General features: G+C 36.9%; 1 protein-coding gene across 2 annotated transcripts in view; it reads left to right on the top strand.

Moving 5' to 3' along the window:
- Window positions 1-15,562, top strand: part of PIK3CG (phosphatidylinositol-4,5-bisphosphate 3-kinase catalytic subunit gamma) — a 32,159-nt gene extending 16,597 nt beyond the window's left edge. For both annotated transcript variants that reach the window (XM_033058560.1, XM_033058561.2), the window contains exons 6-11: window positions 997-1,143; window positions 2,283-2,373; window positions 5,461-5,591; window positions 6,214-6,325; window positions 8,221-8,378; window positions 13,551-15,562. In XM_033058560.1, coding sequence (XP_032914451.1) covers window positions 997-1,143; window positions 2,283-2,373; window positions 5,461-5,591; window positions 6,214-6,325; window positions 8,221-8,378; window positions 13,551-13,832 — 921 coding nt within the window. In that variant the 3' untranslated portion in view covers window positions 13,833-15,562. The remainder of the gene's footprint in view (window positions 1-996; window positions 1,144-2,282; window positions 2,374-5,460; window positions 5,592-6,213; window positions 6,326-8,220; window positions 8,379-13,550) is intronic.
- The last annotated feature ends 832 nt before the right edge of the window (window positions 15,563-16,394 follow it).

A 16,394-nucleotide genomic window follows, 5' to 3' on the forward strand; every position in this document is an offset into this window, starting at 1 on the left:
AAAAATGTGTGGTAAAACAAACTAAACTTTCATTTCATGTTCGTTCTAACAAGCGCTCTTTGTCCATAATCTTCAAAACCTAAAATTTTACAAGTTTAAACCAAATATTGGAAGCAAAATCAGGGTTTCTACTAAGTTCAAAGATTTAAAAACTTCTTTACTTTTTGAAAGTAAGGATGGTAAAAACTATTTTGTTTTAGATTGCAGGCTCAGAATTTCAGTAGATAAAACATGAATATACTAAAAATACTCCTATATCGTGAATTCTGTCTGCTCTCAAACACTGATGTGCATTTGCTTTTTTTTAAATTTTAGATGGCTTTATTATACATAGTAATGTTCAACAATGAATCAGGAATTCCAGAATAGAAAGTAAGACATACTAAAGTTGTATTAGCCATAATAACTGGAGAAAACATTTGAAATACTGCAGTTTCAGTACTGAATTTATCAGTATTGAAAATTTAATAAAACTAAATAGGGAATCTATTTTATCTTATGAATGATTACATTAAATTAGTTTCAAAAATGTAATTTCCCCCATTAATTTGAACAGTTTACTAAGGGAATTGAATCAAGCAATCTGGAATGTAGTTGCTAGAAGTCAGAAGGGTGGATGATGTGGTAGATTGCATCAGACAATGATTAAGTTCTGGTTTTGCAAAGCACCTGTCAAAGTGCTGTTGTGAAGGACTGTATTTTCTGAATCTCTGTTCCTGTTTTAAATCTGTCTGAAGCTGATTTACAAGCTAAATCGAGTTTTGGAGAGTCAAGATACATTTTTTTTCTTTATCATGAACAGTGGTTAAAAGTTGTGCAGGTTCAGGGAGGCTTTGTGTGGCAATTGAACTCCGTCCATTACATGTGCTTTCAGTGTGTTGCATGTGGTGTAGCTGAGTGGAAGCTGGTAAACTATTCTGTAGCTGCTGTTAAAAAGGCTTCTTGGGTTGATATTGGCATACAATGGCTAGCAAGCAGTAAACATGTCTTTTACAGATAGAAAAATGTAAAGTAATGGCATCTAAGAAGAAGCCCCTCTGGCTTGAATTTAAATGTGCAGATCCAACAGCTCTGTCAAACGAAACCATAGGCATCATCTTCAAACATGGAGATGACCTCCGTCAGGACATGCTAATTTTACAGGTATGACAGCTAAAGCTCATAAAGAATAACATGAACATTTTAAAATATTTTAAAATAATTTTGCTTTTCCAAAGTGTGTATACCTTGTCTTTACTGTTCATATGAAATGCAAGGTTATCTTTTGTATTTAAAACTGTGTATGGCAAGGCTGATATCAACACTGGATCATCTTTGTTGTACTAGAGTTTTTTATGTTACTGTGTTATGAATTAACCCTGGTGGGATGGGAAAAGAGGAAAGGAAGAGTAAGAGCAAGAAAATTTGTGGGTTGAGCTAAATGTGGTTTAATAAGCAAAGGAGAGGTGGAAGAAAACAAGTAGTGCTAAGGCAGTCACTCACCACATCCCATGAGTGGACCAGTTCCCGGCCAGTCCCTGCACTGAAGATGGTTAACCTATATAACCCCTTCCTCCCTGTTCTATTGCTGAGCATGACATTGTTCAGCATGGATTATTTCTTTGATTGGCTTAGGTCATCTGCCTGGTTATCCCCTCCCAGTCTCTTGTGCACTCCAATCTAGTCACAATGATGCAGGGTGAGAAACAGGTAGTCTTGGCACTCAGCAGACACTGTTCAGCTGGAACACTGGGACATCAGTGTGTTCCCAGCACTGTTTTGGTCATCCCCTAAACCACAGCACAGTACAGGCTGCTCTGAAGAAAAGGAGCTTCATCCCCATCAGATACAGTGCATACTGTTACCCTGGATTTTCTTGCCATATACCATACATATTTCACATTTTGGTGTTCTAGAGATAGAGTCTTACTGACAGGATGGCCTGTTTCTCTGATGAAGTGTTTTTATCATTTATTTATGCAATGGGTGAAGTTAACAAATGAAAAATCAGTAGCTAGCATTACCCTAACACATTCAATCTCACCTTATGTGGAAACCATACAATATATTTATTAATACTTCATAGAAGAGTAGATATTTCTGGTCACAGAACAGATGAAGAAATATAAACCCTGGTTCTATAACTGATCGTCTTGAATGGCTGCACACTTTTTGTATTTATCTCTTAATCAAATAACAAAGTTGAGCCCCGTCTTAGAAGTCTGGTTAGTGTTATTTGGATGAGTAATACATAATGTCCAAATAATTTGCAATAACTTGCCACATACATTTTTTTTTACTAGATTCTTCGAATTATGGAATCCATTTGGGAAGCAGAATCCTTGGATCTCTGTTTGTTGCCATATGGTTGCATTTCTACAGGGAACAAAATAGGTATGTGATCATACTTACTGTGATTAGAAATTCAAAATACCATATTTACAGAGGATATGTATGGGAGAACTAGTCTAACATGTACTGTAGTCCTGAGGTAAATAGCATTTATTACACTTTTTGTGAGTAGCCTTCAGTTGCATCTTGGCAGTGGCTTCTGCCCTTCCTTGAGCTGAAGTTCCAGCTTTCCTGGCTGTGATTCCTATGCAATGGCTTAGCTTGTGCTGCAAGTTTCTCTTTAATAACAATATTTAGTACAAAACAGCGGTGAAAGTGAGTGACTTATTCAAGATGTATTTTAACATGTTGATAGGAATAAAATAAAAAGTAAAGCATTTATAATTTTTCCTGACCTAAAGCTTCATATCCTATACCACTTAAAAGCAACAACTAACAGGATATTACTTAACAGGAATTACTTAACAGGATACTCAGGCAATATTTATCACAGGGCATTGGTTTTTGCAACAGAGATGATCATTTTTTCAGAACTGTGGTGAAAGAAATCAAGTAAGAAGACCCAATAAAATTAAAGACTCTTTATAACTCTTTAATATATTTTTTTAGTGTACTTCCTCTCTAAAATCCATTGCCACATAAAATTTTTAACATTCTTTTGATTTCAGGATTAGCAATGCAGGAAGCCCAAACTCACAGATAAAATACCTGGTAGTGCAAGATAAGAGAGTTTCTTTTCTTCTAATATAAATGTTTTAAAATTGAGTGATATTTATTGATAGAATTTTAATAATAAAGGAAATGGAAAATTGTACATCAAAATGCTAACTAACTATAAATATAAGGAAAGTCAAGGGTTTTGCTTTCCTTTAGAGGTGTTAAACCTGATTTTAAGAGAGCTTTTTAGGATCTGATTTAATTTTGTTTAAAGTTATCTCAAGACAATTAGAAAAATAAAGGAAGGAGGAGGAATTCTACCTATGATTCTAGCATTTTCATACTTGAGTTACAGATTTCTGTTACTCTTTCATGAATTCTTAATTGATTCCTCATTCTTCTGTCTCAAGGAAATAACATTTGATTTTCCTATGGGCATGGGAGAGATGCAAGAATTTAGCATCCTTTTAGCACCACAGTAGGGGCATGGTTGATCATATTAACACTCCTGCTTGTTTCGCTGAGAATACCTGCAGCCTAAATTAGTAATGCCCAATGTGGCACTCTTCAATGTAGAGCTTATGCTTGTTTGGAACAGAGCCAAAGAGTAGTGGCATGCAAATGTTCTTTCACAGTGTTCACATGTGGTCTTCTTCCAGGCTGCTTCTTCCCTCCCTCTTAATACCTCCATGGAACTTAGGCAGTTTCTGTGTATTGACACAAGGACAGTACCCTGAGCACAGGCAAACAGGTGTCTTACATATGGGGCTGGCATCTCCTGCATAGAGCATTCTAATTCTGTTAAAGACATTGCATCCAGTGCAGTTTGTAATTTTGGAAGCATCTGTCCACTGCTGCTGCCAAGCAGACCTCTGTAGGATGAACTGTCCCTTCTCTGTATCACTGGTAAAAGGTAACATCCTGCTCTCTCTCCCTTTGACATGTCCCTGTGTTCCTGGCTCTGTGAGGCAATTATCACTGCTTACTGTGCAGCTTCTCTGCTGAAATTAAGCAGTTCAAGCTGGCTCTTAGAAGAGTTACCTGCCTTGGTACCACAGAGACACATTGCATGGTGCATTTCCTGCTGCACTCCCTCCCAGCAGAGAACTGCTATCCGCTGCACCTCCTGAGCCAGCTCGGCTCCCCCACCAGCAAGGAGCTGTTGGCCGGTAGAGGGAGATTTGTGAGCACAGGCAGGGAAAGATTTTTTTACAGCTGGAATGGGAGCTGGAGCTCACAACCGGGAGAAAAAGAGCAGCTTGACCAGCACAGACCAAAATGCAAAACTTTTTAATATGGTGATCTTGGTGGTGGGTTTTGGAGGTCATATTTCCACAATAGTGTTATGGCAAACATACCCAGGCTGCTGTAAAGACAGAAGAACATACCTCCAGGGGGTGTTCAGCCATGAATTCAGCCATGCAGAGAGGGCAGGAAGAGACTACTGTGTTGTTACTCTGTTGCACAAAAATTTGTCTTTAATTCAGTGATTGCAAAAGGGTGAGATTAAGAATAGTAAGAAATTGCTCTATTTCAGAGAGATTAAATTGAAAGCAACTCAGAAAGTGCTTTGAATAGCTTTGGAGAGAAAAGGGTATTTTTGTTTGCTTGCTTATCTCTGAACTGGAGCTGAAGCTAGAAGACACTGTTGAACTTGAACCAGAGAAAGAAAATAAAATATTTTCAATTACCAAATAAATCCAGTAAAAATCTGACTTTCTCCCGTATAGTCACGCCCACTCTGGACTGCATTTGCTAATCTTGGCTACAGGGCAGAGTTGTGTTGCAGCCTCTGTTTCTGCATTTCCCTCTGTCTTCCCCTCTGTCACATGCCATGCTGGCATGAACAAGACAAGGCCCTGTTTTTGCACCATATTGCTGTGGTGTGCCGATGTGCCTTGGCAGGGGTCTGTTCAGTTTAGGGACAGACCCCATGGCCCTGACAACTGGAACCTTCCACCTGTAATCCACTGCTGTGCCTTGCTGTGCGCTGGTATTTCTGTGCTTTTTGTGTATATGCACACTGAAGCTTAAATTGGATTTACTGCAGGAGGGCCAGCTCTATTCCTCTGCCACAGCCCTGGCAACACTTGCATCCCTAGACTGCATGAAAATGAAACCTTTTCTTCAGCTACTCTTATTTGTGAAGCTGGAGAGAAGCTGGGGAAAATGTGAATTGGGATCAGAACAGGAATATTTTCCTCTCCCTATATACAGTGGGTCCCCACTCATCATATGATACATCCATTTTAAAGAGGAGGAGATTTCATGCCAAGCTTTATGAATTCTGGCTGGTTTCAGCGGGGAATGAACAGGAACCATTGCTCTTTGTCAAATAAATTTCTGCTCACAACCTGTGAAGATCTGCAAATGATTTTAAAACACTGTTTAAAATTTAATTTTGAATATTATTTTAATATGCTTTGGTAAAAATTTAATTATTTCTTCTAACCTTTTCCTTACTTCCTTTAGGAATGATTGAAATTGTGAAAGATGCTACAACAATTGCCAAAATTCAACAGAGTACAGTTGGGAACACTGGTGCATTTAAGGATGAAATCCTGAACCAGTGGCTCAAGGAAAGATGCATGATTGAAGAGAAGGTGAGTTCTTTGAATTTTTAGGTAGGATTTTTAATTGCACCCTGCTAATTTAGGAGCATAGAGCCCATATGGGCTGTGCCCACTGGTTTGTGTTTGTTACTCACAGGAGTTTGAAAAATCCATTCATTTTCCCTGCACTCAGCTGCGGGTGTCTGTGAATGAGCCTTTAGCATCCAGCTGGCAGCCAAACTCCTGAGAGACAAGATGCTTCTGGAATCACTCCTTTGTCAATGGAAGTTAGAAGTGATACATGAGGAGCAGCTTGAGAGGACATCTAAGAACACTGAAAACCAATGTGGTTTTAGAGGATTTAGGTGCAGGTTTGGGTGCTCACAACTCCTTTGCTTGTGTACATCCACTGATCTACTACAGCTTTCTGCCACATTTTTTTCCTCAGAATATGTGAGCTGCTCTATGCTGCTTTTCTGTGCTGAGGGGTAGAGCCACCACAGGGAGTGCAGTCAGGCTGTGATCTTGATCTCTGCTGTGTAGTGGTGCATTTTATAAGACAGTTTGCCTAACTGTTGATAGATACATTTCAACAGAAAGGTACATAACTTTGAGAATTATTGCATTTAGTGCCTTGCATTGAAGCATTAACATCTCTAAGATTTATTTTTAGTTTCAGGAAGCTGTGGAAAGATTTGTTTATTCTTGTGCTGGATACTGTGTGGCAACCTTTGTACTTGGAATAGGAGACAGGCACAATGACAACATCATGATTACAGAAACAGGTGGGTTATTTTTTTTGAGAATTTCATCGATGTGTGGACTGCCTACACTTCACTAGATTTATGTTTCATTTTAATAAACAATGCATTTAATAATGAATGAAGACACAAACCAATTCTGTCAGTGGTGCTTACAAAGTCAAGTCCTCCTGTAACATTGAAATGTATTTTCACCCCTGTTTGCCTTCATACAGGTTGGAGATATGTATCATTAATAATGCCATTATTTTCCAAGGAACAGTTTGATACCAAACTAAGTCATTGGAAATGTAAATCAAATTTTTTTTCACTGTCTACATCTAAGGTCTGAACTAAAAAAAAAAGCCTAAAAAAAAGCAGGCAGCTGTTCATCTGCCTGATGTGTGGATGTGGTTCTGACAGTGTTCAGTGGAACTGAATTCTGTCAGAATTGAGAGTTCAGATATTGCTGGACTGTTTTCACTTCTTAGGAGTGTAATTGCTTTGTGTACTGTTGCAAAAAATTTTAGGAAATAAGTGTACATGGAGTGTATTTGTTTTCCAACTAAAATCTATGGGATGGTTATATCATCCTGAAGAAACTCACAGTTTTTTTGTACTATAAACTTTGGAAGTTACTTCCATAGCTGCACATTGTTTCATCCTTAATTTTACTTACCTATGGAAAGAACCCCAGAACAATCAGTACATACAGAAGAGTTTTATTTAGTCTAAGGAATTCATTTTTCATTTCATGACCTCTCACTTCATAATTAGTGTCTGATAAGAGATGGAAAATAGATAGAAGGCTGGATATTTGATTGATTATATTAAAGTTTTATCAGTTGAAGGCTAGAGAGAAGAAGTACCCTGAAGGCAGAAGTTAACTAATTAAGGACTATAGTAAAAAAGTTCAGCAGAAGCCCTTGAGGAAAAACGACAAAGAAATGCTTTGATTTCAGCATTATATATAATATAATGTGGTGTGAGTTCCCACTGGCAGAACATGAGACACAGGTCAGTAGACAGGAAAACAGAGAAAGAATTGTTGTTCTGTTGTGGTCATGAGCAGGTTTGCCTCAGAGTCTTTAACAGGATCTGTCTTGAGCCTCAGGAGCCAGAAGGATCTCAGTCTGAGAGGTCTGCAGAGAGTCAGATTTGGTAGGCTGGGGGAACTTGAAAGCTGGCTTAAAATCTGGAACATCTAAGAATGTTCCACCTACAGATCACTGTTAAGTGTCATCTTATATAATCCGATTTATCTTTTTTTATTACTATGCCACTACTACAAATCTCTGTTTTTAAGTAACGTTACTCTTGTGTCCTGGCTACCAATGAAAGCAATAAAGTAATGTGGAGAGTAGCAGCAGACTCCAGTCCTGTAGGTGTAGTGACCCTTAAAAGGAGAGGTTTTCATTGCTTTTGTGGGAACTGATGCCCTTCTACTCCTTCAAAGCTCTCCAAAGGGTGACAATGCAGACTTTGAACACACAGAGTGGTTTAGAAATCACTAATGAAGGTCTGTGAGGAGAAAGCATGTTCTAGTCAATGACATTTGCCAAGGAGATGGGTAGTGCCAGAGTCCCATGGGTATTTGAAACATAACCCTCGAGCCTTTTCTGTGTAGTGATGCTCTGATTGTTACAGGTATGAGGCACAAGCTGTCCTTGGTTGAGTTTTGAAAAGCTGTGAGTGTATGTTTAGATAATACAACAGTTCTGCCAGACTATTAACAACTGCCAAAGATAAATAAGAAGTAATTTTGCTAAGAGGACTGAATTGTGTATTTCCCAAAAAAAGAAAGAAAATAGTGTTTTCTGCTGATCTTAAGAGAGATCATATATACCAAAAAAAAAGGGGGTGGAAGTACTGTGAATACATGTAAGTGTTCTTAGCAGTTTATTATGCTTGTCTAAATGTGACTTCTTCTCTTTATGAAGGTAACCTTTTCCATATTGATTTTGGCCATATTCTCGGGAATTATAAAAGCTTTCTTGGAATTAATAAGGAGAGAGTTCCTTTCGTGCTGACTCCAGATTTTCTGTATGTCATGGGAACTTCCGGAAAGAAGACAAGTCTCCATTTCCATAAATTTCAGGTATCTAATAACGGGTATCTAGCTGCAAATCAATTAAGCAATGGTTTTTTTACCCTCTGAAATGAACATTAGTGCCTTGGTTTTCAAAGATCTAGGCTCATGGGTATTATCTTAATAAAATGTACTGAATCATAATACAATTCCAGGAAATTTTAGGCCCAACTAAGAGAAAAAATTATCTGTACAATTATGGGAACTAAAATTCAAACATTCACAAAGGCACATTGAAAAAACTTGTTAGCAGCAGACCAGATAAGCAGTTCTTTCTTTGTTTCTTGTCTTGATTGAAAGTACTTTGCAGAGGCCTTCAATGTTCGTTTGTGCAGTTAGAAGAAACTCATGGCTTTAAGCAGAGCTTCCACATACTGTGGAGTATGAGCAGGTGTGAGGCATTTTTCAACTGCCTTTGCCAGTGTTATTCCCTCCTGACTCTGCCCTCGAGTTCTGGGACTTGGACTGCTGCATCTGAGTAAAAGTCTGTAGTCTCTCAGATGCTGGTTTGTGAAGTGGATGGATAGATTCAACTCTGAAAGAAACTAATGGTGTTAAAAATCTGTTCTATTACTTCTATTTGAAATTGAGCTCTTTCAAACCAGTTGCGATTATTTGAACTAATGTAGGACCTGGTTAAAGAAGGAATTCAGTATGCAGTTCCTATGTTTAATGAAATGATTGAGTATGTGGTTTGTCAGAAGTACATATATATCTGAGGTGTCATTATTCCTGTAGTCATCTTTAGAGACTTTGAGTAAAGTGTCTGATTTAGAAGGCAGATTCCTTATAATATCAAAAGAAAAATTCTTCTGTAGAGTGAGTCAAAGCCAAAGCCTAACTTTCATGTTCTGGATTCCTTGTGTGTGAGCCAGTCCCAGTATGGAGTCTGGTTTTCTAACCTGAGTACTTAATTAAGGCTCTTCCTGGTGGATGGTGACTGTGTTCCTTTGAACATATACACTGTTGTATAGCAAATCTGTGTCCAACACACCCCCACACCCATCTCCCTTGTCTGTGATGAGCAATGGGAATTATCCTAATGGTGGGTCCCCTGCAGTTACTTCAGCATTTTGTCTCCATTTGTGGCTGCATCTCAGTGTTTACTCCCCATCCAAAAATGAGTGTTCCCCATCTTCCAGCTGGGCACATCCTGCAGGCCTCCCTTCCAGGGATGGGGATCCACTTGGATCCTCTTGCTGTTCCCTCCTTATGATATTCATATGTTAGGACAAACCACACTGTCCACCAGAGACAATCAAAAGGCAGAGGGCATGTGTGGAGAGGACCCATTCAAAGAAGAACCAACAATCTTTGGTTGCAGTCACTGCCCAAACTTCTGAAAGAAATTAAAGAACCATGTGCAATCTTTGAATCTTCATTTTTGCAAGGACTGCATTTATCACAGTGGAGGTGCTTTGAAGGGGACTTGTAGATCAAAAGATGTTGAGGTGGGGTTTGCCATGGGAAGGGAATGCTGAGCCCATGCCCTCAGCTAAGCCTGTGATCTGTGCTGTGTACAGCAGTGATGCTGATGCATGTAAGTCATGTGGGACTGAAACACCAGTCTGGCATATGTAATTTCAAAAAAGACCTCTGTGTGCTGATGGAGAACTGAAAGATGTCTCAGTGAGGTAAAGTTGTTTCCATATATATGGATCATCCAGCTCTTTAGAGAGTATCTGACCTTCACTTCAGCAGCCCAAATACAAAAATCAATCAGAAATAAGTTTGGTCATTGCTTCTCTTCAATACATCATGCCTTCATCATGGAGTCCTGGGTTTGACTAAATAAACTTTTTGTTACTCTGGTACTAATTTCTAAGTATTGCTACCATCCCACCAATGCAAATGGTTTAGGAATGCTGTGATAGCACCAATGTCATTTCCACTAGTGTCCTTAGCAAGATAAAAGGTAATTAATGTACTTTTACTGTTGTGAGCTGTGATGGTCATAGGAGACCTGGGCATTTTAAGTGACATGATTTAGTCACAGACAACAATAAACTGACCAAAAAATGTAAGTTCATGTATAGTTCTGCTGCAATAGATACTGTTTATTTACCACTATTGCAGTACTATATTAAAAGTCTTTTCTGTCTCAAAGGGCAGTAAAAAGAAAGTTTTTCTTTTTTTGGGATATAGAAATACTTGTATACAAAAAGAAGAGTAACACAGAGAAAGATTTGCATCACATATTTTGCTATGAAAAATGTATGTTTTAATTACATGGCCAGAGTTTAAAAAAACCCTAAAATTGTATTTTTATTTTTCAATTGACTTGTTTCATCTTGTTTCCTAATACTGAGGGATTCATTCAATCTGCCTGCTGACTCATTCATGTATTAATGGAAAAGTCTCAGCACTTATCCTTCATTAATTTTTAAGAGCATGTCTCATTATTTTGTACTTGACTACATTAAAACAGTTTGTACTTCAGAAGACTCCTTTGTTTTTTACAGTCTTTGGTGTTTTTAATAACTTAATAACCTATTTTTATAAAATTTTATTTCTTTGTTATCCACTGGACATAGTCCATGCAAATGTGTTAGGCAGAGCTCATATTGCCGATGCTGGAGAAGGTTAAAATGGCAAATAACTTTGACCAAAGTTCACTGCAGAAGAGTATAGTTCATAATTAGTGAACTTCTGAGGCTGTCAGTGGCCTGGCAACTTTTCTGAACTAGCAGTGAAGTTCCTTTCTATTTATTAGTTCTTAATCTAATTTTGTTTTCCTTTTTGTTTGCATTTTTATGATGGTTTAATGAAAATTAGAGGCCAGAGGTTATTAATGACATCACAGAAGGGCTTAGAAGGAAGCACTATTTGATGGGCTTTTTCCTCATCACAAACATGTATTTAAGCATAACTTAACAAGTATTTTTCTGTCCATCTATGAATTTTTCAGCTGCTGACTTGATCATACAGAGATCTGTATGATCAGTGCTAATCAAATTTTTCCATACCATTTATTTACAAAATCTCATATATTTGATTGTCAGAGGTGACAGAAAGTGGAGGATACACAATTCATCACTGAGAAGTACTTGCAGTATACTGTGCAGGGAAGGGATGGCCTATGTGACAGAACTTGGACACTTTATATTGTAAAAATACCTGGATTTTAGGATAATAATACTTAGGACAGTTTCAGGCTTTCAAAATTATTATTCTTTTTTTTTTTTCCTATTAGGCAATAGGATTTTGGTTTCTCCTCAGCTTCTCTCATTTTGTCTATGGCTTTAGATGAATTAGCAGCTTTCTTCTTAATCCCACAGTGAACATGTACATATCCTTGACACATAGCTATCATCTGGGTTATTTTTGGTTCTCACTGCCTCTCTCAAAAGTGCAAAAATTCCTTTTCTTGGAAGATACTAATGCAAAACCACATTCAGTTCCTGTCTGAATAAATAACTGTAACAAAGCAGATGCAGATTTTTAAAATCTTTTGAGCTCCTGGAAGGACTACCTTTGAGATGCAGTGATACCAGGTTTTTCTTGACTGCATAATTGTTTTTCTGTCTCAGACACCCAAAGCAGTGAGATACATCATCCATACAAAAATGTAAAACCTTCTTTGATATAACTATAAAGACCTTTCATCTCTTTCAAGGGTAACAAAACACAGACTAACTTTTGTGACAAGATTTCTCTGTTTGAAGTTGATAATACATAAGTAAAATTTCTTTTTTTATTTTTTATCCGGCTATAATGGAGAGAAACTATCCTCTGTGGTAAGGTGATAGTGTTTTCCATTGTAAATTGTGCTTTGACCATTGCATTTAATCTTTTGCTGTGCTAGAATTAAACCAACACTGGAGTTCATAAGTATCACTTTATTTCAGGGCAGAATTTATTTTGGAACAGAGTAAAAGATTTAACTTCCAGGCAATACTAAAAAAAAAAAAAATTACAGACACAACTTCAATACATCATCTTTCTTCCTTAGTATTTTCGTAACCTGTCTAGTTGGGTGTCCTGGTGTTGCTGATGTAAATGGTGATAGATGTTAAGATTATTTGTGCACTTCTTTCTATTTCAGAGGAAGAAAAAAACCATGTATCTTGTAAAAAATGTCCTGTGTTTTAGAGTGCTGATGGGATTTGTTGGAAGTTGGCATTAAAATACTTGGATTTCCAAAGTATTATTCAAAAACTTAATATACAGTTGTTGAAAGGTTAAATTGAATATTTAATTGGGTAAAAATTAGCATTGCTTCAGCTGTGGTTTGAATAATAACAACCTTCTTGGAAATATTTTTCATATTTTTACATTACTGCATTGCAGACCTAATTTCTGGTTGATTGATGATTGATGTCTTCATTGCATTGTTCTTATTTCTGCTAGTAAATGAGTTATAAATTTAATATAACTGAAATATAATTGAATAAACTGGATTATAACGAATAATTTCAGTTTATATATTAGTCACTTAGGAGGAAATACTATTTTTAAAGCGTTGCATGTTTTTCCAAGCTGCAGAAATGTCATTTTTCTAAAAGTTGTGTTGTTAAGCACATATTATTTATACATGGAAATGAAAAGGCTATAAAAAACATCTATGGAATCCAGAATGACAGTACATAGTGACAGAAATCCTCCAGCAAGGCAGAGTGCCTGAAGACTAGAGCTGTCAGCTAGCAAAATTCCTTAGAACACCAAGCCTGAAAATCTTCCCTGTTAAATAATCCGTCACCACTGTGAAGTTAATAGGCATCTATAGAAAATGAGGAACAATCCCCTGGAGCTGCTGCTTTGTTCAGTATCACTTGGCAGCCACAGTCTTTAAATGGGAATATCCCAACAGGAGAGGAAGACAGTGAATTATTGCTGTCTCTTTCAACAGCCACAGAAGGAGGTTATATGGTAGCCAAATTCTTTTGAAATTCTGGTGAGGTTAAGTCCTTATGCTTTAGTAATAAATGCAGTATTAAGAGCTGCTGGTTGCACACCCAAACAGTTCTTGTTGCCCCAAGCTGTGGTGAATGAAGTTACACTGAGCAGCAGGTGCAGAAATTTGTGTCACGTTTCAACTCAGTTGAATGGCTCTGTTGGGTCTCCTGTCTCTGACATACTTGAGTGATTGAATGGCATTGGTTAATGAGAGTCCTGTGCTATTCCTACACCATCCCTCTCAATTCATCTCCTCAGTTAACAAAAACCTCTTCTCTCTCACAGGACGTATGCGTGAAGGCTTATTTAGCTCTCCGACACCACACAAACCTGTTGATCATCCTGTTCTCCATGATGCTAATGACTGGAATGCCCCAATTAACCAGCAAAGAAGATATTGAATATATCAGGGACGCACTGACAGTGGGCAAAAGCGAAGAAGATGCCAAAAAGCATTTTCTTGATCAGATAGAGGTTTGCAGAGATAAGGGTTGGACAGTGCAGTTTAACTGGTTTTTGCATCTTGTGCTTGGAATCAAACAAGGAGTAGAAAAGCATTCTGCTTAATATTTTATGTAAATTAACTGTGGATGTGAATAGGAAGTTAGTGAACCTACATGTTATTTATGAATTCTGAATAAATGAGAAGTCAAAATTGCCTTTACTCTTCTGGCAGCTTAAATGTATCTTGTAAAAAGGCAGGACATTACTCTGCCCCTCCAGAAGATCTTCCTGCAGATAAGATTTTTTTTTTTTAATTTTCTAATGACACTTCAAGTTGCTGGATTCTTTTAAGTAGTTGCTTTGCTGATGTGGCTTGGATTTTTTTTTTTTGCTTTCTTTAGCAATAATTTCAGATAAATATAAGGAGGAGGTTGAGTAAGAGGATAACCTACAAACCCCCTTTGAACTTTCCTTAATTGTTAATGTGGGTCAAGTCCTTCAAAACCAGAAGAATTTATATAAAATCTATGGTTATTGTGAAATCTCTGTAGACAATCTGTATCTTTCTCAGGATAGTTTACATACAAGTGTTCTTCATCCACATCCTTCTCTTTTGCCCCTTCCTCAACATTTGTCCTTTCTGGATTTGTAATATGTTGTCAGTAGAAAAGAGCTTTGGCTCTGCCATTGGAGGAAATTGCCTTACTGTTACTGTAACCTCCTGACACAGAAAACCAGTCTTGACTGCCAGGAGAACTTCATAGTTCTGGAAGTTCCTCTCAGATTTGAACATGAAAATCTGAAGGTTTAATTTTGAAAGATTTTTTACTGTTATTTTTAGTGGGGAACGTCCATATTATGTTACAGATTGTATTCTTTGTGTAAAGTTATTAAAATTCCACCTGTATAGGAAAAGCTTTGTAGAAAAAGCAATGGTACTTCCTTATCCCTCAGAGAAAACTCCTTATGTAAGAAGTAATTTACATTTTGCCAAATATCTGAGAAATCCAAAGTTATTTATTCCTTGGTGATATATTTTCAGTATATACCTAGAAGGAATTAAATGTAGTCTTTGAAATTGTGTATATTTTGCTATTTATTTTTAAATTCCTGAAGAAACAATACTACTGAAAAGCTATTTATGGAAGGAAAAAAAACCCCACTTATCTTTAATTTCAATATTTAAACTTAAAAGAAGAAAAAATGGACAGTATTAAGTAAAATTTTGACTCTGTACTGTAGATTGCCTAAAAATCAAGTCTGCCTATGGTAGGAGAGGAAAAAACCATATAATCTGAATTAATCTTTGACTTGAATTATTATGGTATATTTCTTGCTAATTGATTTTTACCAAAGAAAGAAGATGGCTTACAATATTGCTTTTTTGCACTTGTGCCCATGTAATTTCTTTCTTCATTGTAGCGTTACATGGGTTTTACATTACATATAAATGATTAACTGAATTTTAAAATTCTGTTATCATTTGCTTTGATCGTTTCACAGAACTGTTATGATTTTAACTACTGTTACTATTGAGTGCATTCTTGAAGGATTTTTAATAAATGTACTGTAATTGGTGTCTCGGTTATGAGATGTAGCCAATCTATTCTTGAAATGTAGATGTTTAATTGGTTACTGTGCACAAGTATTTTTGATGTAAATGGTCGACTCCAGTTAAGGAAATCTCTAAGGTTAAAATGTAGACTATTTTGTTATTCTGTTACATTATTATTCTGTGCAAGATAGGCTTTAGATACTACTAAAATATAAACTAAATGATGAATATTGTCTGTAAAATGATATTTTTAGATTTTTATTTTATAGATCTGAAATAAATTGATATGTTCTATTCATTTCATTGTTATTCATGAGTAAGCAGCTTAGCCCAAAATGCATGTAAATATTTTTTATCCAGTTTCTTAAAGACTACCTAATCTCAGTAAGAAATCATATTCAAAGTCCCACTCAGAGGAATTTAGTTCCATATTAATAACTCTGTATGATGTCAGATAAAGTATTAGAATTGCAATTATTGTAATTGTAAAATGTGAATAGAATATTGCCACTTTCAAAGAGCACTTTATTAATTCCTGGTTTGTTCTATGAAGAAAAATCTGAAGATTTTAGTGAGTTCCTAGTTTTAAAAAATAAATAGATCTAGTGCTAAATTTAAGTCTAGCATGGGGAAATAAATGCTAATCACAACTTCAAGGGAAATGGCACTCTTGAAGAAGCCTCCATTTGCAGGAAAAGGTCTGCACGAGAGATCTGCACACAGAGCAAAGTAGTTTAGTCCTGCACTAAACTTAGACTGATGATTTTTATCAGCAGTTACAATGTGCTATATTGAATTGTGTTTGTTGCAGACACCTGAAACACCTCAGTGCTGAGCAAATTCCCAGACTTTTAATTGCTTTCCTTGCCCATACAGCCTGTGGTTGGTTGCCTGAGCTCTGCTAGGCTGTCTTGTGTCTCCTGGGCCAGCCTGACTCCTGGGAGATCAAAAGTAGCTGCCAAATCTCCTCTTTACCTACAGAGCAAGCTGTGGGCACCAACATCTCCTTATAAATGGCTGTGTGATCATGGAGTTGAATATCAGCTGGATTTTGTGTTCCTCTGGAAACCTCCACCCACCACTGACCTTGTTTTGTGGCAAGCCCTGACACAAGGAAGAGCAATGAGAGA

The sequence above is a fragment of the Catharus ustulatus genome, chromosome 4 (genome assembly GCF_009819885.2).
Source record: "Catharus ustulatus isolate bCatUst1 chromosome 4, bCatUst1.pri.v2, whole genome shotgun sequence".
Lineage (NCBI taxonomy): Eukaryota > Metazoa > Chordata > Aves > Passeriformes > Turdidae > Catharus > Catharus ustulatus.